General features: G+C 47.7%; 1 protein-coding gene across 1 annotated transcript; it reads right to left on the reverse strand.

Annotated features, from left to right (window-relative positions):
• Positions 1–9,718: 9,718 nt before the first annotated feature.
• Positions 9,719–20,295, reverse strand: LOC114439600 (envoplakin-like). Its single transcript, XM_028411649.1, has 22 exons — positions 20,166–20,295; positions 18,357–18,456; positions 18,110–18,264; positions 17,896–18,019; positions 17,686–17,817; positions 17,565–17,606; positions 17,324–17,485; positions 16,995–17,102; positions 16,829–16,924; positions 16,638–16,748; positions 16,238–16,384; positions 15,935–16,089; positions 15,763–15,860; positions 15,503–15,675; positions 15,247–15,425; positions 14,793–14,931; positions 14,495–14,688; positions 14,263–14,413; positions 14,088–14,171; positions 13,868–14,002; positions 13,512–13,604; positions 9,719–13,405 (listed from the first exon to the last, which is right to left on the reverse strand). Exons 1-22 carry the CDS (start codon positions 20,204–20,206, stop codon positions 9,923–9,925), a joined length of 6,102 nt encoding a protein of 2,033 aa, XP_028267450.1. The 5' UTR covers positions 20,207–20,295; the 3' UTR covers positions 9,719–9,922.
• Positions 20,296–22,233: the final 1,938 nt, after the last annotated feature.

Genomic DNA, 22,233 nt, shown 5'->3' on the forward strand with positions numbered 1-22,233 from the left:
GGCGAGAATTGAGTCTCTTAGCTGACTGGATGTAGGCAAGGTTCTTGTGGTCCGTCCAAACGACAAACGGCAGCTCCGACCCCTCGAGCCAGTGTCTCCACTCCTCGAGTGCCAGTTTCACAGCTAGCAGCTCCCTGTTGCCGACATCGTAATTTCTCTCAGCGGGGGACAGGCGTCGGGAGAAGAAGGCACAGGGATGGAGTTTACCATCCCTCTCCGCCCGCTGGGACAGAACCGCACCCACCCCGGAGTCAGAAGCGTCTACCTCCACTATAAACTGTCTGGTGGGGTCAGGTTGAACTAAAACAGGAGGTGAAGCGGGCTTTGAGAGAGGTGAATGTTTGCTCGGCTAGGGGTGACCAGAAAAAGGGGCGAGCAGGTGATGTAAGCTGAGTGAGGGGGGACACAATCTGGCTATAATTGCGGATGAACCGGCGGTAAAAGTTAGCAAACCCCAGAAAGCGTTGAAGCTCTCGCCTGGAGGTGGGTTGCGGCCACTCCACTACCGCTCTGACCTTAGCCGGATCAGCCCTGATCTGACCTGCCTCAGCAATAAACCCCAGAAAACTAACTGATGAGTGAAACTCGCATTTCTCTGCCTTCACGAACAGCCTATTCTCGAGGAGGCGTTGGAGGACGGCTCGGACATGAGAGAAAAAGAATCCTGCTCCCAGGGGAGCGGAGGACGGTCGGATGATACCGGAGGAGAGAGATTCGCCGATATACTTCTCCATCGATCCCCTCTCCGTAGGCGAGAGATTGTAAAGTCGGCTCGAGGGTAACGGGGCGCCAGGGAGGAGATCGATGGAGCAGTCGTAAGGGCGATGAGGAGGGAGAGATAACGCCTTTTCTTTACTGAAAACCTCAGCGAGGTCATGATATTCGGGGGGAACGGAAGTAAGATTAGGCGATGGGATCGGTTTGCAGCCGGAACGGGAACTAGGCGGAACGGCCGAGCGGAGGCAGTTGGTGTGACACCGAGGACTCCAACTGAGAATGCGGTTATTATCCCAATCAATGTGAGGATTATGACTCGAAAGCCAGGGGTAGCCAAAAATGACGGGGGAGTGAGGAGAGCGGATAATGAAGAATTCAATCCGCTCGTGGTGGTTGCCCGAGGTAAAAACCATGACAGTGTGATTGACAGAATAAAGAGACAAATAAATAAACAGGTCTTACCACTGTGACAGGGTGCACTGATTAGCAAGTGTTTTGGCATCAGTCTGGTGGAAGTGGCAGAGCTGAAGGAGCCTTTGGAGAGGTGGCAGCTCCTGCCCCCTGGCCAAGGATAGTGCTGCACACAGGGTGGTATGACATAAACAATATGCACCATGCAGAAGTATTTGTTGAGTGGATTGAAGGGCTGAATGGTAAGTATGGGTTGTACATGGCCGGTATGTGATATGGCTTGTCGCAGTGGGAAAGCTTGTTCCACAGGCTGATGATCTCTGCAGCCTGCTGATGCGTGACAAACGCATGGTGACGCAGTTCCACCAGAGCCATGGCCAGATTGGCAACCTGACGGCAGCCACCGTGACCATCTGGCCCAACAAACACATGCAAAGCACAGACATGACTGACGAATCCTTACAGTGTGTTCACACACAGCTGACCCTCAGAGAGAATGAGGAAAACAGGCCTTTGTAGTGCTCACAGTCTTATCCTCCTCCTCAGCCTGCTCCACCTCCATCCCAGGGCTGTCATCTTGGGATGGAGGACTCAGGGAGCTCTGTGCCTTGAAGAAGCGCACTGTGATGAGACAGGCGTGAAATCTCATCTGGAACCAGATTCTCCTCATGCCCCTCTTCCTTCCTTCTGCCTCTCCCTCGGCCACTTTCACATCCTGAGTACCAGGATCCCAGTCAAGCTCCTGCTCCAGCACATGATATTACCTTTGACAACATCTAAACAGATGAAAAAGCTGACATAACAACAATAAAGATCTCTACTTAGTCCTCAAGCATACCTCTTTACCAGCCTGCTGCTGGGCATCTGAATCTGGATTTGTGGTTTCATCTGAATCAGGCAGAGAAAGACTGGAAGGCGCCGGCGGGCCGTCTCTGACAACTGACGAAGTAGAAACTGAAGTTATTTAAGTGTAGTAAGAAACATTATTGTGATAAAGTCGGTCGGTAAAACCACCACAACAACAGCAACAACAAAATGAAGAATGAGTCTTTGTAATAGGCGTCATCAACATCATCTGCAGCGGTGCAGCAGAATCCATGAGCACAGAATTACAAATTAATTGATCTTCCTGCCAGACAAACCCAAATACACAGAAGGAAGAATTTGAGAAGAAGGAAGTAACTGCTCGAAAAGAATGTTTTAATAACAGTAAAAAGAAATGTGCAAACTAAGAAAGCAAGCTGAACGTACTGGAATGAGCAATATAATAAATAAAGAATACTACAAATAGTCCTACACAGTCTGTCAAACCGTGAAAATAAAAGTGTAAAATACGAAATCAAGCTGAAAGTACCGGCATGATCTAAATTATAAATAGTACCAAAATCTGTCAAACAGTAAAAAATCAAATTTGCAAAATCAGAAAAAGACGTGTGCATAACAGTTAAGAGCAGTTAAGTGTTAAAATCAAATTGCAGGACATTGCAAACTAAAAACTAAAAAGTGCAAACACAAAACAGCCTGCGTAATATTTGCACTTCCAAAAATGACACAACAAGCGATATCAAACTATATACAGCATTTACAGTAGAAGATTGCACACTGAAAACATCCAGGAGGAGGAGGTGGATGTGAAGGTGGAAGAGAGGCTGGAGAGGCAGCAGTGGCAGCGGAGGAGGCAGGGGGAGCCGTCACAGTGAACGGGGGAAAAGCTGTGGTGCACGAGCTGGAGCAGGAGCGCTTGGACCACTGGCAGCCATGAAAGACAAGCATCTGTAGACACTCTCCCCGGCCTGCTGCCCAGCACTCGTCCCCTCCTCCTCTGCCCGCTACACGTCCAGGGAGGTGTCCTCTTCAGACGCAGCCGCACGGCCCTGCAGGAGCTCAATGTGGTGAGAGAGGGCCAACTCCTCTTTGGGCACCAGGTTCTCCTCATGCTCCACCTCCTCGAAGCACCTGGCGGCCTCTTCCTCAGCAGTCGCATTGGGCGCGTCAGGGTCCAGCTCCTGCTGCAGGACAGCCCTGGTCTGGGAGTACAGGTACTCCACACCTATTAGCTCCCCTGCACACGTTTGGAGACACACGTGATCTGACTGATGATACCGAACTCAGAGGCAAAGCACATCTCACAATCAGGGCTCAGATTACATACCTGTGTACGGTCTGAGCCGACTGTAAGCCATGACCGGCACCGTTCCCATGTACTTCTGGGCCAGCCGCTCAAAGCGCTGCAGCCTCTCTGCACTGTAGCAGCGCAGCGCCATCTCTCGTCCTCCTGCGGTGGCTGCCCTGGCGCGGTCTTCATTCCACCGCATCAGCCCCTCCAGCAGGTACACCTGGAAGTGTATATCACTCGCAGAGGTCCCTGGCAAACAGAGGAGAGAAACACTGTCAGTCAGAACGCTAGGTCACTAATGCCACTGATGGAGACTGGAAAGAGGCTTACCTGGAATGAAGCGGGCGAGGTGCAGGTGGAATGACTCCAGTGATGTAGAGCCCCTGCTGCACCGAAAGACAGGGAGACGCACGCCGCCTCTGGTGATCTCCCCCGTCTTGGTGTACAGCTGCACACCTGGCGGGTCCTGGATGCAGCTGATGTGGCGGCGCTGCGTGGTCCAGATGTCCTCCATCCACTCACGATCCAGCAGGGGGACGCCGAGCGAGTCCACAGCGTCCCAGAAGCTGTCCAGCAGCTCCTGGATCAGCCTCTCCACCTCAGCCGTACCCCTCGTCCGCCAGCAGCAGTGGCGGGCAAGCTCCTTGGCTGTGGGTTCGGCGCTGCCATACGTCCTCCCCGTCTCGGCCTGCTTAGCCCTGGTGAGGGCCGCCACGTCGCCTGCGTCCCACTCAAAGATGGCGAAGGACAGCCTGCCCATGAAGAGGCCGTATAGCAGGTGGCTCTCTTTGGTTACGCCCCTGGCGAGGCGCTGCATCAGGTGCCAGACGTCCAGGCGGATGACGAGGTCCCTCCACTCATGGAACATCTGCGCTGTCTTGCAGCTCCCCGCTGTGCTGCAGCAGTCATTGGCCACATAGAGCACCTTCGGGGGTTCCTCCTTGGCTTCGCGGTACCGCCGCATGAGCCCAGCTGCCATGTTGATGAGGCCGTCGCCCTCTATGCAAGTGAGCACGGACATGAGGACCTGCCCGTGCTCATTGCCCACATTCGTCACGCAGGCAGCTGTCCCAGCGGCACCACCAGCGAGCTTCTTGGTGAGCTGCGCGACACAGAAACGTGTCACGAGGTGTCCACACTACACTAATGATAACACTGACAGGAAAGTGACGACGCTGCTCACCTTTTTGGTAGAACTCATCTTTAGAATGGACCCAAAGACGGATGTGATCCTGGCCTTGCTCTCTGGCGCCCTCAGCAAGGCCTCCCTCACATACACTCCCAGCAGCCAGTAAATGCTGGGCACCGGGAACATCTCTGGGACCGAGACCTGCGGGTCCACCTGCAGCTTCTCCAGCACATACAAGTACAGGCTGGAGCGATCCATCCACCGCATGGTGTGCTGCTCCAGCAGGTAGGTGCGGAGCCGAGAGGGGCTGTTGCCGAGGCTGCGGTCCCTCAGCAGACCCAGCACCACCTTGTCACATGCCATCCTGGGGGAAAGAAGCACAACTCCCATGTCATCGGTCAGGCGAAAATGGACAAAATGCACTCTGAGTAAGTCAGCAAACACTTTAAAGCACCACCAACAGTTAATGCTGCACACACAAATATTCTGATTTTGAAATGTCATACTTGTAGGACAGCACAGCTGGAAACTCCTCCCGGTGAGCGACGTCCAGCTGATCCAGGACGGCCTGCGCCCAGCCCGGCACCTTCTTCTTGCAGACGCGGCACTCCAGGTACTCCGTCGCCATGAAGTACCACCCGTCCAACTGCAAGACCCTCCGGACGGTCTTGTACAGCCCGGCACCCGTCAGCCTCCCTTTGCAGTGTGAGTGCAACCACAGGAAGAACGGGCGCTGGAAGAACGGGTGGGCATTGGCAGGTGGCTCCGCATACAGCGGCCGGGGGCCAGGCGGGAACCACCACATCTTGCCGATTGTCCTCAGCTCGATCTTGCCCCTGGCCGTCCGGTGGAAAAGGGCCTGGCCGACCCAGTCCTGCTGCTCCTCGGGCAGCGTGGCCCTCCACCCACTAGGTAGAAGCTAAAACGATATCATTTAAGTAATAAAACATCCAAGCACAAGCTAAACACTGACACGACAACTATAAAAACTCACTGCAGTCACTAAGCATACCTCTCTGCCAGTCCACTGCTGCTGGGCAGCTGGATCCACAGCTGGGCCTGGAACAGGGCAGGGAGGCTGGCTGGAGGAAGCTGCTGGCTGGGCGTCTGAGGAAACATAAAGTATATATAGAAATGTCATTACTTTCTTCCTCAGTTCAGTCATGCTGCAACTCGTGAATAAACATCAGCTGAATAGCTTTCATAATTTTCATAACGTCTACTCACCGCTGGACTCCTCCTCCATAGCAGCAACAACCAGCTCATCATCAGAGAGGCCCGGCTCCGAAGACGCAGCACCTAGCATAGGTGGCGAGGCAGTCCTTGTGTTCCAGCAGATGCGAACGTAAGTTCGGGTCACTGTCCCTCTCATCCTGGCGCTGAGCCACAACGCTGGCTGCAAAGCCCACATCGTGGCTGAGCAGCCAGCGGAAGGTCTTCCCTCTGTACTGGCCAAACTGGAGCTCCGTTTCAGCCAGTACCTGCAGGTCAGAGCTTGGGTCGCCCCGCTTCCCAATCACCCTGCTGACCGCCTCTGCTCGAGCAGCAGCGGCCGGCTTCACGTTGGACACCGGTGGAGGCTGCTGCCTGTGGCGCTTCGCCACCTCTTGTGCTCCGGGTGAGGGCCTGAGGGTCAGCTGTCTGGACGAGGGCTCAAATCTAAAAACAGGGAAATGATCCTGAAAACGAAAAAATAATATATCGAATAGCTAGACTTTGACATAAATTAAAATCACACATAACACAAGCTGCGCATGCGTAATGTCTATAAATTGGTTATAAAAACACAGACCATTTAAATGAAATTATAAGGAACAGGATTCGACGACCATCGCACACTGTATAATAATAAAAAATAAGTACATTAGGCTAACTTTCGGAGAATAACTTACTACAACAATGTAATAACTCAGGAACATCCTCTCACCATTTCACCGAGCGCTCTCTCTCAAAATATCTGATGTACTGCGGTCAATCGCTCTCTGGGAGTTTCCAGTCGCTTTCTCGAAAATTAGCAAAAACTGCGGTTCGCATTTAAATGAACGCACTGCGTTTGCATACGACGTACAACGGACCAATCAGGCCTCTCCGCAAAGGTAGAACTGACCAACCAGCACCTTGGATGGCGGACCCCTCCCCGAAAATGTGGAAGATGCCGAGGAAGAAGCCGGAAAAAACCCAATCAGCAACCGGGGGCGGGGCTTAAGGAAGAACACGCCCCCTGCGACTCATCGCAACCCAGGCGGCCTGTTATCTGACATGTACTATAGCCAAAAAAAAAAAAGATTTGACCGAGCCATCTGGTTTGAAGCAGGTATACATTTTGGTATCATTATTATTAAAACGCCAAACAGCTTTTAAGTTAAACACACTAAAAAATCTCGTAGCACAGGATTGTTAAAGTGTCTTAGAATCAGAAGTGTGCTAATGGGGAGATGCAACGTGGATGTACTGGAGCCTGGAGGTCTCGGGCAGCCCATGGAAAGACTTTTGTGAGTTCTTTCAGACACCACAAGGACTTGTGCCATGGCATGAGGACACTATCCAGAGAGGGTGCCTACAATAAAATAACCAATGATGTGATGTAACAATGCCTCATTAAAACTTAAAATAACAAACATTTACTCACATTGGACTCTTTGATCTCGGCTGCATTCGCCTCTTCTTCTTCTGTTTTCCTGTGACTATGGTTCATTTAGAGCTTAGAAATAACAGCCCAGCTGATCCGCCATTTTTTTTGGACCGGCCCAGGGATCGAACCTACGACCTTGTGGTCTGCGGCCCGTTGTTGTGACTCAGGCACTTCGCACATGGCTAATTTACATAAACATGGAAGTCTCTCTTAAAGGTCCTGGACCTGGTCCTGCGACGTTTAATCAAGCAATGTTTATTTACAGAAAATGAACTTTACACACTGAAAACTGTGGTAATAAATAACAATAAGAACTATAAGAAATGCTGTACAATAAAACACACAAAATAAATGCTATAAAATGCTGTAAAACCACCAAAAACAAATGCCACCATCACAACCTCAAAAACAAGAGCACAATGAAGAGTGAGCCGTTCTCCTACATGTCCTGGTCCTGTTTTTCAGCCAGTTTGGTGTCGTCACCTTCTCTATCAACTGTGTTTTCTTGAGACAATGATGTGTTTAGGGTCCCTGTGGAGCTTTTAGTGTTTTTTGTTTTTTAGCTCTCCATCAGTTGTCTCTTCTTGCACTTGTCCATGGTTTTGATCTTACCGACAGACAAACCCAAATACACAGAAGGAAGACATGTAATTGCTCAGAATATTTTAAGAAAAATAAAGCAGAATATCAAAATGTGCAAAAAAAGTAAGATGAGAGTAACAGCAGTTTCTCTGCCCCTGTAAATGCTGCCATATCCAAGCTCTGATTTGTGTATTTGTTGAGTTTCTGCTTTTTTTTTAATCACTGTAATAAATGATTGTTTCCACAGGAAGAGAAATTAAAAACGAAACTAAAAATATCTATTTGTTTATTTCTAATTAACTTGAGAGACTTGAGAGGAAATGATTTGATTTCTGTTATTAGAAAAAAAAGGAAAACAACATTGGAATTTTAATTTGCAAATTAAAATTGGAGGAGAGGAGAAAAGATTTAAAATCAGAGATTTATTGACATATTTTTGTCTTTAACCTCCAATGTAGAGCTGTATGGATATAATTTAGGCTCCACCTTTTGTTGTTGTTTGTTTACCCCTACATGTTTTTAGGTCAGAGGTCAGAATGAGGGGATGAGTTTCAGGCTGCCTAAGTTCTTCTGAACCACAAAAAACTATCACATTTAAATCTATGATCGGGATCAATGACCTCTAATAAACCTGCTGTGAAATAATAAACCTGACTAAAACAGCGTCTTCAGGCTCCATAACACAGCGTTAGTGGAGCTCTACTGCCCCCTAGTGGTGACTTGGCTGCACAGAAACCAACAGTGTCCTGCAAAAACATGCAGAGATCTACAGCACCTCTAACAAAGTTTCTGATTTGTAGGCTGCACGTACTAAAGTCATAAATCCTCCTACGGCTCTAAAATTCTGTTATTGATTAGTCGGACTGGGGGATTTCTCACCTACATCTGTTTCTCTGTGTTTGTTTCAAACAAAAATAATAATTACAGCACATGATAAGCTCCCACTTCCTAAAACACTTTTTTTCCACAGAGTAAACATGACTGAACAGCTATACAACAGAAAACAGAGCAGGGCCGTGCAGAGACCTTTGGGCGGACAGGGGCTCAAAGTGAAAAAGGGGCACATGGAGCATGAATTTGAAGCATCATACAGAAACACGCCATAAAATATAACTGGTTGAATCGCAGCAAAGCCATATTCATAAAGGGGTTAAAGGAGGGGTGGAGATACAGCCCATATCCACTAAGACATAATTCAAGCTGTACACCTATTTACCTACAGAAGTAAAGGCTCAAAACTCAATAAATATATCAGAGATATTCAATAATAACTCCTTATTTATTTTAAGCAATGATGACACGGAAAACAGTTTGGTCAGCCTCATAGTGGTACTACACTAACACATTATTATAACAAAATAGGTTTACATCTGTCTACCTCTGTGCCACCATGATGTTACCCACAAAAACCACATTTCTGTTTCACTGTAAAATGAGACCATCAGCTGGACTGTCAGATTTTATAGAAAAGACTTCACAGAACAGATCAGACAGATTAGAAACAGAATACTCAAAGCCTCCAAAAAAGCTGCAAAAAAGCTGCACAACAGGTCATTTAGACCTGCAACCTGCACAAACATACCGACACTGCAGAACCTGCTCACCGGACCAGCAGTTTACCCCCTCGGTGTCGCCACCAGCAGTGGCTAAAATAAAAAAAAATCCCTTTGACAAAAGTGCACGTGCCTGCTGGAGGCGAGGGTAGATGAGCAGGTTGGTGCTATTTCCCCTTCAGTTTACAGAAGCTAACATGCTAACTGTTTTCAGGTGAGGGTCATGAGTAGCCAGAAGCTGTTAGCAGCTAACTCACTAGTTGTTGTGCTCTTCTTCAATTTTTTTTCTGTTTTGTGGTCAGTGTTAAAGTACATTACTGCCATCTAGTGTTACGAAGGAAGAACATCAGATCCTAACATGTCTGGTGTTAGCATGCCAAATGCAGTAAATTGACATCATGTCACAGCTTCCAAAGTTATGATAAGTTCTCGTTCAGACACACAACATGTCATAAATTTCCCCCTGGGATTAAAGGAGTATTTCTGATAAATGTAACCAACAGCCAGATCCACACTGTGTCTACATAAGTGTTTGATTTAGGATTCAATTTGGACATTTTAAATGACAATAGAGAAAATTAATTTGATGCTTGTAGAGTTTAATGAACATTTGTGAAGGATTTACAAACATTTTACCATACCATAAAACAAATTACCCTCATATTTTTTTTTACGGCAGACCAAAAATAGTGAAACAAGCACAATTCACCCATCTTTTTTCGCTCTGTGTTTTCCATAATTCTTCATTTTCCATTTATAGTAATAATAAACTCAAAATGTCCTTAAATTTTGTAAGAGTTGAAGCGATAGTTGGAGTATGACGGAGCGTTAGCAGCATCAGTAGAGGCCGCAGGAAGCAGCAGGAGCCCGGTGCTGGTGTCTTTCTTACACCGGCCCATCGCCTGTTTGTATGTCAGCTTCTCTTTAGTGATGGGGTCTACCAGCTCCTTTGTGTAGGAAGCTTCCTCTCGCAGCACCTTGGCTGTCGTGCTGTCAATCAACTTGGAGGCGAGAGCTTCTTCAATAGTGAGCCGGCCAGCTTTGGTAGGATCCACCAACCCGCCGGTCAGATACTGCACCTCCATGTATCTTCTGGCATTGTCTTGGGGAATGTAGCCTTTCTGTGCTGCGAGTCCCACTGCAAGACGCTCTTTGGTTACAGGATCCTCTACCCCAGTGAAGGCCTTCTGGGCATTCAGGAGTTTATACATGTGGCTGGTTTCAATGAGGCCGTGTTCGGCCGCTTTGTGGATGGACAGCTTGTCCTTTTTGGAGAGATCAACGATCCCACCGGAGGCTGCTTGTGCCTCCAGTAGCTTCAGAGCTGTGTCTGCGTCAATGAGTTTCCGGGTGAGGGCGCTTCGCACAGACATGCGGCTTTCAGTAGTGGTGTCATAAATCCCTGAGATTGGGAAGTACTCATCACCTGCTGAAGAAGCGAGATTGTTCAAACTGCCACTATGGAGATTGTTAAGGCTGGTGTAGGAGGACCTCATGGGTGTAGGCATGGAGTTCAAGGGGGAGGCTGAGGTGGACTTGGTAGGACTTTTTGGGGTTACTGGTGGAATGTAGGGCTTACTTACTTCACCTGCAACGAGGAGGGCAAACTCAGAAATGGGCATTTTTCCCTCCCTGTAGCGGGACAGGTCGTACTGAGTCAGGCGGCCGTTCTTCAGGGCATCTTTGACAGAGTACTGCTTTCCACTTTTACGGTCTTGCAGAATTGTTGTATCCCCATCTGGACCACTGGAGGTGATTTCCTCCCAGTCACACTCCAGTTCTGACAGGTGAATGTACTGGTTTCGATCTATAAGCCCTTGTAAGTAAGCATCATAGGGAGACAGGTCTTTACCGGTTTCTGGATCCAGGATGCTGATCTTTGTGGAAAGGTTTGTCTCTCTGGTATGGGTCTCAGAATGCTCCTCTTTCTTAATGGTGTTCAGCAGCTCAGTGATGAGTGTCTCCTTCTGGTGGATTTTGTCCTTCTCATCCAGGATGTCTTTCTCCAGCCTCTGAATCTCAGTGGATGTCTTAAGACTTCTCTTTCGTGCCATCTGGTTCCTCTCACTCATCAGCTTAGACTGTTGGTGGAAGGTCATGCTAATGCTCTGTCTGTCAGACTCCAGATTTCTGAGCTGTGTGAGAAGATCCTCCTTCTCCCTTTGCAGAGCCTCCCTGTTGGTGATAAGAGCTGTCTCCTCCAGAGAAGTGGCAGACCTGGATGTCTGCAGATGGTTGATTCTGATGCTGATGCTCTGAAGGCTGTCTTCCTGGTCTCGTCTGAGATTTCTCTCTTGTGTCACCAGCTCTCTAAGATGTTCCCTTTCAGCTTCAACAGCTGGGTCATTCTCTACACGCACCACCTCTCTGTAAACAACCTTCTCAATCGACTTCTCCTTTTGAAGAATTTCCAACTTGACCCTAAGGTTGCGGATTTCTCTCTCTAGACGAGAAATGTTGGCACCTTCAGTCTCCATGTCGGCACGTACACCCTCGGTAAGTCTTTCCAGCTTAGGATCCCTCTCCACTTTCAGGACCTCCTCAATGATGATTTTCTCCTCGATGGGTGGAGGAGCGTTCTCCAGCTCAAGAATACGAGCTTTGATCTGCCTGAGCTCTGACTCCACCAGGATCTTTTTCTGACGATCATCCATCTGAGCCAGGGTATGCTCTTTTTCTTGAATCAGGGCTCTGAGCTGTCTGACTTCTAACTCGAGCTTTCTACGGGCCTTCATTTCATCATCCAGGGACTTATTAAGCTTTTCATGATTCAGGATCTGCTTGGGATCCCTCTGAAGACGCACCACCTCCTGCATTACTATTTTCTCCTCTGGCTTCTGCCTTTCAAGGGTAATGTATTGGTTCTGCAGGTCAAAGAGACATTCCTCCAGGCCGCGGCGCTGTTGAGTCTCTTCTCTTACATTCTTTCGAAGTCTGTCAGCCTCTTTCTCCAGAAGAGGATCATTCTCGTATTTGATGACTTCTTTATTTATGAGCTTCGTCTCCACTTTGGACTTCTCAGCTTTCAGCTCATCTCTTTCTTTGCGTAGGCGAGTCAGCAGCTCCAGGGTGGTGTCATAGTTGACTTGCAGACGGGCGACTTGGTTGGTCAGTCTTTGTAATTCCCTGATTACCTCTGGGCTCTTCTCCTGTTTGATCACCTCTTGGGTCACTTCTTTGTACTCCACTTTAGGCTTCTGAGCACGCAGGGTCATCAGAGTCGTCATCACAGCGTCGATCTCTTTCTCCAGGTCTGAGCGTTTACGGCTTGTATCCTGCAGCTCTTTCCTCAGACGCACCAGTTCGATTTCTGTTTCAGGATCAACTCTATACAGCTCATTGATGATCTCCTTGACTTCCACCTTTGGCCTGAGCTTCTCAAGCTCACCGTACTGTAGCAGCAAGGTGGTCAGGTCCTTCATCAAGATAACATTCTCATCCTTTTCCTCTTCCAAGACCATTCTGAGCTTCTTTGACTCCTCCTGCAGTTCTGGATCTTGCTGTACTTGCTTCACCACCTTAGTGACGATCTTAGGTTGGATTGTGGGGATGACCCTATCAAGTGTGTTTATTTGGCTCCTTGTGCTGAAAATGGCATCATTGAGGCCCTTGCTTAGGGATTCCTCCCCTGCAATATCAGCCTGGAATGTGAGAACGGCTCTCAGCATCTCTGGATCTTTCTCAAGCCTCACCACTTCCTTTTTAACAATCTTCTCCCTGATTTTTGGTTTCTGCTGAGCCAGAACTGTGAGCTCAGTTTTCACCTGAACTGCCTCTGTATCTCTAGTTTTGAGCTCCAGCCGAATCCTCTCCATTTCATCTCTGATTCTAACTGCTTCTTTGTCAAGCTGGGGGTCTCTTTCATATTCAGTGACTACCCTGGTCACCAGTTTAGGTTCGACTTTGGTCAGCTGCAGTTCAACTTTGTTGATTGTCTCATTAGCAATTTCTATCTCTGTGTGGGTTTTGGACCTTTTCAGTGCTTCATCCTGGATCCGATTCTTCAGAGATTGCAGTTCTGCCTCCAGTTTGGGGTCCCGATAATACTGCACTACCTCCTTCTCCTCCAACCTCTCCACTCCTCTCCTGTTCTTCAGAGAGACAAACCTCTTACGGTATGTTTCCAGGTCTCGCTCAGCATGTAGGCGCCTTGCAATCTCTTCACTTAAACCGGTTTTCAGACCATCAGTTTCCTCCAGGTCCTTCCTCTGGGTCTGTAGTTGGAGCTGCTGACTGACAATAACCTGACTCACTTTCTCCTCATTCTGCAAACAAACACACAAGGAAAAGAAGTGTCAAAAACAGGGAGAGATTTCAGACAGCTAAACTAGAAAACCGAGTGTTGCTGAAGAGGTTTAAATGCCATCATACCATGGCCATAATGTTCTTTGCCGTCCCCAACTGGCTAAGTCTCTGGTTGTTCTTTGCAGACACCTCAGAGAAAAGGTTAAGTAGATCTTTCTCCTGCAGAAGAAGCAGACGCCAACACAAGTTCAGAAACACTTTCATCACATTAAGTTATATTTAGCAGGATGATTTTGTTAGGGGACCACTGCCTTAGGTGTCAAAAACTCCTGCAGCCTCTGCTCACACTCAACCTCTTTGCCTGTGTTTGGATTTAGTGGGAGTTTAGGTGAACTCAGACTCACAGAGACTCAAAGCAGTTCTTCAGAACCCATCTGCCCACACTTCAATATGTAAAAGTGGGAAATGATTTACAAGCGTACCGTTCTCTGTACACCCTGAGCCAGCGTGGAGGTTTGACGTTTCATTGGGACCAGTTCCTCATCATTACCTCCATCCTCCTGCACACCATCATCTTTCAGTGTGCCACGGTAGGTGTTTGACTTCAACTCATAATCCTAAAGGGAAATATGTCATTAAATACTTGGACAGGCTGTTTTTTTTTTTGTTACAAAAAAAACAATGATGATAGTCTGGACTCACATTTAAGGTGCTCTGCAGATCGTGGGAGAGAACCTTGACTCGCTCTAAGTCACCTGACTTCTTCTTGATGTCCTCCACCATTTTCTAAACAGGACAGAAACCACCAACAGATGTTAACGTGATGCCAAAATGGACGTGTGAGTTGGTTTGTTTCCAGACAAGAGGAGACCTTCACCTTCTGAGAATTCTCCTTGGCTGTTATCTGCGCCACATCATCAGTAGGTTTGATGGTATTATTGGGCAGATTGACCAGGAAAAAATCCAGCGACTGAACGGCATTCTGGAAATCTTGATTTCTGTTGTTTGCTTGTTTTAGGAGAGCGGCCCTAAAGCGAAATATACACGTTTATCATTAAGTTACAAAAGGACACATTGTTTACAATACTGTGAATCATTTTCTACCCCACCTCTCCTGGAGCTGATTGTTGAGATTGGTGTAACGGTTCTTCAGGTTTTTGACCTCGTTCTCCTGTCGGCGGATGTCGGGACAGAATTCACTGAACCTCTGCTGCAGGGAGCTGCACGCCTGCTCTGTCAGATCCAGTTCTCTGCCTAATTTATTCAGCTCCTCTCTCCTGGAGACAACGTCCTTCTGCAGTACCTGTTTGACAACATTAAAAGAAAATACTGAGGTGAATAAAAACAATTCCCTCAGGCATCCTCTCTGTTATACAATATGCATTTTTGTTTTTTAAAATACAATACCTGCAGCTGTTGGTTGCGGGTTTGGAGGGCGTTAGGCTTATCCAGAATGGCGCCATCTTTAGCGAGCTGCTCCTCAAAGCCAGAGATGATACCATCTACCTTCTGGATCTGCTTCCCAAGGAACATGGAGGCAGTGGCTCTAGTGAAAGGAGACAAAGGGAAGACTTAGAACCAAAAGAAGTGTCATAAACCAGTTTTACCACTAAGCAGGTGCACACTTCCTCCACCTGCTCATGTGAAATTCACTTGAGAAAACTGAAAAGTCACGTGGAGGGACATATACATATAGATAGTGTTTTCATGAATGTGCCCTCTAGTGGTCATGTGAAGAAATGCGTGCAAAATCTATTAGGCATCCTGACATTGTTCTGTTTGTGTCTGTCGACCATGAGAAGACATGTTGGACTTCTGTATCTAAAGAACAAAGTGCTGTATTCATATCTAATGCTCCTACTTTTTGTTGTAGAGCTGGATAAGAACGTTGATGTCATTGATCTTGTTACTGGCGTTGTTCAGTTTGAGCGGCAGCATAGAGGCGGTGGGTCCCAGCGGCTTCTTGGCCAGAATGGGGTCCATCTCTCTCTGGACAGCAGACTTCTCAGACTCCAGCTTGCTTACAGTCAGAGCAGATTTCTGGGAGGCACAGACAGAGTTATGAACATGAAGATAAAAGAAGTTAAACTGTGAGCTGATTTGCTGATTTTGCCGACCTCGTGCTCCTTCAGCCGGTTCTCCAGGTCTTGTGTTGGGTTGCGGTTGTCCAGCGGGGTCCTCAGTCTGCTCAGAATTTCATTCTCGCTCTTTTCCAGAGCTTTGTTGATCCTGTCTATTTCAGCGATGAGCTCTGCAGCTCTGGGATCCTCTGGAGCGCTTTGTACTGAAGCTGAGGACGAGGACGGATGACAGTTCTACAAAAGTCCCAGAACATGCTTCCTTTGTGGAAATAAGAAAAACATGTTTCTCTTCTCACCTGCTTTCTGAGGACGAACCACCTCCACTGTGGGACTCTTCAAGGAGGTGATCAGTGTGGATCTACGGCGCTTCAGGTCTGTCAGCTCTCTATCCAGGCTGAACACACACATACAGACAATGTTCAAAATCAGCTTATTAGCCTAAAGAGAGGAAGAGGTAGCGCAGCGTACCTCTTCACAGTCTGCAGGGCCTCAGGATCAGGCGGCGGGATCATGAAACATGCTCCAGGGAGGGTTTTGATCTTCCCACTGCTGTTCTGAAGCTCCCAGTTCCTGTTGTCGGTGTTGGACTTGAGGACTAATGTCTCACCGCGTGACACTGCATCCTGAAGCACACAGAAGACACAAACACTAGCTAGCTGGCTAATTGCACAGAGTGCACTGTGAAGCAACTTTAGAAGATGACAGCGAGCCAGGACCACCAGTGGTGGAGGCCTGGAAAGTTGACAATAAAAATACAATCACACATTTTACCTCCTCATCCACCCAGTCGCACAGGGACACCACAGTGGTGGGTTTGGTTGGCGGGAGTCTGCGTAACTTCAGAGGTACAACATTGGTGCTGAGCTCCCTGAGAGCCGCCAGCTTCTGCTCACTCCTCTTCACCGCTGGTTCGTCTCCCTGAGGGGGAAATTAGAGCCGACACCATTCAAATGCAAAGTACAACCTGGAAATCCCTCTAATCTCTCTGACTCTGTGAAAATATCCAGAACACTAAACAAACACTGTGAGTAAAGAGAGGAGCTTAGTAATGAGACTAAAACCTTCTGTTTCAGGTTGTTACCTGTCCACACAGAGCAACAAAGGATGATAATCGATAGACTATCGGAGTTTCAGCATTCTTATTTGAGAATCTTTTACACATGTGACGTACCTCCAGAGCCAGAAGAGTCTGCGGGTTGCTCCTGTTAGTGAGAGTCTTTGGATCCAGAGTCGAATTGAGTTTCTCCAGAGACTCTGATAACGTGTCTGCATCCAGCTGGAACTGCAGGGAACAAAAGGCTAATATTACCAGACCGGAAGCAGAAAGACACAGTCATCACAGTCACAGTGAGACAGCTCTACCTTCTTGTAGTCATCAATGTTGTCCAGGTGCACATCCTGAGCTAGACACAGGTTGAGGAAGGCCTGCCACTCAGCCTGAACTGTGTCTCTGTGAGCCTGATGGAAAAACAAGAGTTCAGTGAATTCTGTTAAAGTTTAATCGTGTCTTCTGGTTAAATCTGTTTACCTTTATGGTCACGCTGCCTGGGTGTTTGGACTCAATGAGGCTGTTTCCTTTCTCCTGCAGCTGGTTCACCTCCCGCTCATGTGCAAGCAGAGCACTAGTTTTGAATTTCTGGATGTAAAGACACACAAATCCATCGTCAATGATTACACTGGACTTATTTGGTAATGGAAAGAAAATGTTCCAGTGTTTCCCTCTAGCGGCCTCTTGAGGCTGGCTCCAAAAATCCCCACAGACCTCCATGTCTCCAGAGTCATGAACTTACTCCAACAAACCAAAGGTCCTTACTTGACGCCAACCACACAATACTCTGCACCTCTGTGCCTCCTCACCTCATACTCCATGCGGGCGCCTGGTGGGTCGACCATGCGGTCGCTCCAGTCCCTCTCGAGGAGTCGGTCCTGCTGGCCTGTGAGGTAGAGCAGCTCCTTACTGCAGCTATGCATGTACTCGTACAGAGAGGCCAGGTGGCTGCGCCTTCGCTGGGAGTTCTCCTGCAGAATAACACGCACACACACGTTACATGTAGAACACACAGAGAACACACATCCCTCTGAGCTTAAATACACTTACAAAAAGTTCGGCATATTTCCCTCTGAGGGCAGCGTACTGCTCCTGAAGACAGCAAAGAAATAGGTGAACAGCTGATCCTGTGTGTGTTCCCAGCGCTCGTGTTGGTCTGTGAGTGTGTTACCTTCGACGGGATGGTGCTGGGCTGCAGCTGGCTGCTGTAGGCCTCGATCTCCTGGTGCAGGATGTTATGAGCTGCGATCTGCTTCTCCACGTCGCTGAGGTTTGGACCGAGCGGCTCGGCCTTCAGCTGTTTCTGTTCAATACAACAAAAACAATGTGGATCAGAATGTGACGCTTCAGGCCACTCGCTGACATTTGTGCACCAGCCTACCAGCTTTTCATCCAGCAGAGGCCCCCAGTCGATCTTCTTTGTCAGGTCCACGTCCTGCACCTGGTCGTACAGCTCCCTGAAGGTGGCGCAGTCTTTGGCCCAGCGATCATGGAGGTTGCTTACGCTGAAATTACACAGAGGCATTTTGTGTTAAAGGTCTCTGGTCCATCATGTTTCAGGCGTGCCTGTAAAGTTCTGATTCAAACACACTCACTCTTTCTCTATCTCTTTAGCCTGCGGGTGCTGCAGCTTCTTGGCTTTGCCCACGTCCATGAAAAGGTCCTTCAGCAGCCCCTCGGCCTCTGCCAGGTTGTCTGCGCTGTCCTTCTGATGCACCATTGCCTGCCTGTTCCCATCCAGCTCTGCATCCTATAATAATTATCCATCACTTTTAATTTCCAGTCAGGCACCAGACCTTCATGTCGCTGCTCTCCAGCTCTGGTGCTTGTGAGCTCCTTTACCTTGGCCAGCAGCTGCTCCGCTCGCAGGATGTTCTTCTCCACCTGGTCTGCATTCTTTTGCATGCGAGCGATCAGCACAGCGAGCTCGCCGGCCTGACTCCTGCGAGGAAGAGGCGGTGGGATCAATAAAAAGTGAAAAATGAAGAGCCCTTCAAAGATGAAATGAAACACTGATGGATGGATGATCAGCAGTGACGGCTTTGACAATAACTACCAAGCTAAAAGCTAAACGATGAGGTCACTGTCACTGGATACTTCATTTACTCTGCTCCTCATTTCCTAATAATGGCTGCATTATCAACACAATGACAGCAGCAGCAATGATGTGTTACACTGATATCTATGGAATTTAGCATGCTAACCAGCTAGCGCTAGGCCATCCTACTGTTTCCTGTCTGATGCCGTGGACGTTAAAGAACCAAATCGACACAGAGTCTCTCTCTGTGCAGACACCTTTGTGTTTTGTTTTATGTTTGTTCTGCAGTTCCTCCCCCCTGGCTGTGAAATAAAAGCCAACTATGTATCCTGACACACCCGGATCAGCGCTCAAGAGGACTCAGATTGGCAGCGGGGAAGGGGAGTGTCGCCCTCAGCACTCAGGAATGTTGTGTATCTGTGTGATAGAGACATTCCTGCGGCCACCACAGTCACAGCGCTGTTATGACTTTATGATGGCGTGGGGCAGGCGTGCTCACGGAGGAGGGTCCGTTCAGTTCTGAGAACTCGATGCAACAGGAAGTTATGAACTGAGAAACTTTGACCTCTGATACAATCATTGGACAGCTTGTGTTACTTTCTGTACTGCACACATGCTGTAGCTACTGTCAAGGATATTAATGATTACAAAATCATTAAGCACATTAACTGATCAATAATTATATGATAGTGATAAAAAAAATTTCAATAGGTTTGCTGCAAAAATTCAAACTTTTCATGTTGTTTTCAGGAGAATCCTGCTTTTTATTTCTAATCAATGGGAGGGAAAATATAGAAATTTACATTTATACTGAAAAATTAAAATGAATTATGAGCAAATGAATGTTTTTCTTCTCTTCAACTCACAGATTCACCTGCTGTCCCTGTGTATAATGGACGCTGAGGCTTCCGAACTCTAACACCACAGTAGTACTACTCTACTTTAACTCAAGTATCCGAGTACTTCCTGCACTGCAGATTACTCTCACAGGCTCTTTTCCTGGCTGTAAAACTGCAACATGTGGGCGGTTTGATTCATTCACAGGTGAAACTGTCGTTTCCATTCAGGCCTGAGTGTCACAGTGAAGAACAGGATAAGCAGAAGTAGTTAGAAACCCTGCCCTGCCACTCCCTCACCCTGCCCTGCTGTCACTCACACACACACACACACACACACACACACTGCTGAACAGGGAGGATGAGTTTACAGGTGCAGGTTGCACAACTTCACTCATACATTTATGCCGAAAGCTTCATAGAAACGTCCTCTAATCCTCAAACAAGCACGAGTTTCACTGCTTAACAATGATAACAAAATACATCAGTGTGTCTGCAGGCATAAGGGTCACACCGCTTAATGAGCCTGAACACCACGCAGGGACTCAGTGCGGCTGAACTCAGGTAGAAGGAATAATGGAAGTGAGGTGAGCAGACAGTGAACGTGAAGTCATCAACATGCTGGTGTTTTCAGAGTAAACAGGCAGAGGGTGACACACTTCATTCATTTTCCAAAGCTGTGACTCTCACTGCACACATTCATGACACAAAAACAGCACAAACGACAACAGACGGTAACACAACACTGCCTCACACACACACACAGAGAGGACTCACTTGGTGAGCTTGACAGAGCTCGGTTCCTTCGTCTTTGACATCTTTTGGACAGCTTTCTGGACCTGCTGCTCTAACCCGAGTCCCACGTCTTCTTCTTCTTCCTCCTCTCACTCCCTTCTCGCCTCCCTCCTCTCTGTTAAGGAGCGTTCACCTGTCTCAGCTCCTCCCAGACTCAGCAGGTGTGTCGCTGGTAAAGGTGGAAGCAGACCGGGTGGACCTGTTCCACACTGATGAGGCTCCACTGTTCCTATAGATTTTTTTTTTTTAAAACAGGGATATTATTTCTCAGTATTCTGTTTTTAAATCACTGATCAGGAAACAAGTGATAAAATCAGCCAGCCTCCTTTAATGAAACACTTTAAATTCTTTCATGCTAATAATGGTCCTGACATTCACTCATCAGGTGACGTGTTATTCTGCATTCTTGGCTGATTATCTTTGTGGAGACACTGAGTGCTGTTATTAAGCTGATAACAGAGACGCAGCTTTTAAACTCAGCCTCTTCATAGTAAACTTAATAACAGTGAGCAGTGATGTCACTGGTTCTTGGGAGAACTATAAGTTATTTTATTGTTACTACTAAACCCAGATATAGCTATACCCTGTGTACTATGTCTAAGTCAGCACCTATATATACATGATACACTTGTACTGAAAACACCAGGCATCAGCAGAGGTTTCGGGTCTTTCGACCTCAGACCCCGTCATCCTGGTGACCTGACCGGTCCATTTCCCAGCCTGTGTCCAAGCAGCATTTGACCATGGCTTGTTCCGCCATCTTGAGACTTTTTTGGGGGGGTCTGAGGTGCCCAGGATGCTATAATGCCTTTCCTATAAAGCCTCTTGCCCCTTTACTTCAATGGCCAGACACAGGGCACACCTCCACCAGTCCAGTTAGCTGGCTTCCTCCATATGCTCCTCCCAGGACACCATCAGCTCCAGCACGACCACTGTGTGCAGCAAAGTGTAATCTCAGCACACTTTAACCTAAATGAAGAAATGTTTAGATTGTTTTACAACAGGAAAAATGGCGACCTGTCCAGGGTGTACCCCGCCTCTTGCATGTAGATAGCTGGGATAGGCTCCAGCCCACCACCTCAGCATCAGATGCTTGTTTGTATTAATCAATGTTATTTTTTAAAATATAAAATATATATTTTATCATGGACTTTTGGTGCTCTTGGGGGCCCTAAGTGACCACATATGTCGCATATGCCTTGGGCCGGCCCTGCTCCAGCCTCCCCCCCCCCCTCCCCAGGACCCTGTACAGGACAAGCAGACTCATAAAAATGGATGGATGTGGGCATAGACTCACAGACCAGAGGAATATTTGGCCTTCATCAACGTGTCTAATCCTAATTATTGTGATTGTTTTGAATGGTGCTGTTCAAATACACCTGCTGTACCCAGAGCAGTCATGCATATTTGAGTATCACTTGTTATCAGACACACCCATCGCAATTACCTAACAAGAGTCAAGGTCTAACATGAAGAATGCAAACTCCACCTGCTGCTGAAAGACATAAAAAAACTGATAACAACGACAGAACTGCAGTGCACGCATGCATACACAGGGAGTGTGTGTTTGTGTTAGGGCCGAACTCACAGGTATGCACCGCGCATAGGAAGGTAGGTGGTGGGACCTGGAAGCAGCTACACTGCTGCTGGCAGGGCAGAACAATGCTTGTGTGCCTCAGTGGGAGGTTTAACATGCTGCTCCGGCTCATGCTTGCTGTGGGTGTGTCTGCACTCACACCCAGAGCAGAGGCAGCACCCAAAACACCTGCAGGCAAAAGGGAGGGATTAAACAGAAACACCGAGAGGACGCAGTGGTGGAGCGGGGTCCTCACACGTAGCCTTTACCTTTGTCCTCCACATGTTTAAGTTGCACAATTATCACTATGACGGAGAATTAGTGGGACTCACAATCAATGGGTGGTAAACTTATCAATGTGTGTGTGTGTGTGGACAAAAATGATTAAGTGTTAAATCAATATAATCTGGTGCAAAGCTCACGTTAGAAAAGAACAAGAATCACATAAATACCAGGTACAATGGAGCATTCTTG

Source organism: Parambassis ranga, chromosome 8 (genome assembly GCF_900634625.1).
Source record: "Parambassis ranga chromosome 8, fParRan2.1, whole genome shotgun sequence".
Classification (NCBI taxonomy): Eukaryota; Metazoa; Chordata; class Actinopteri; family Ambassidae; genus Parambassis; species Parambassis ranga.

Bases quoted from the DNA above. Each gene is read 5' to 3' on its own strand.
- LOC114439600 (XM_028411649.1), bottom strand. From the start codon at position 20,206: ATGTCAAAGACGAAGGAACCGAGCTCTGTCAAGCTCACCAA. The intron at 16,749-16,828 runs GTAGAGCTGTCT...TGTTCCCTGCAG, and splicing joins ACATTGATGACTACAAGAAG to TTCCAGCTGGATGCAGACAC. The intron at 14,414-14,494 runs GTGGGGTAGAAA...ATTTCGCTTTAG, and splicing joins AACAATCAGCTCCAGGAGAG to GGCCGCTCTCCTAAAACAAG.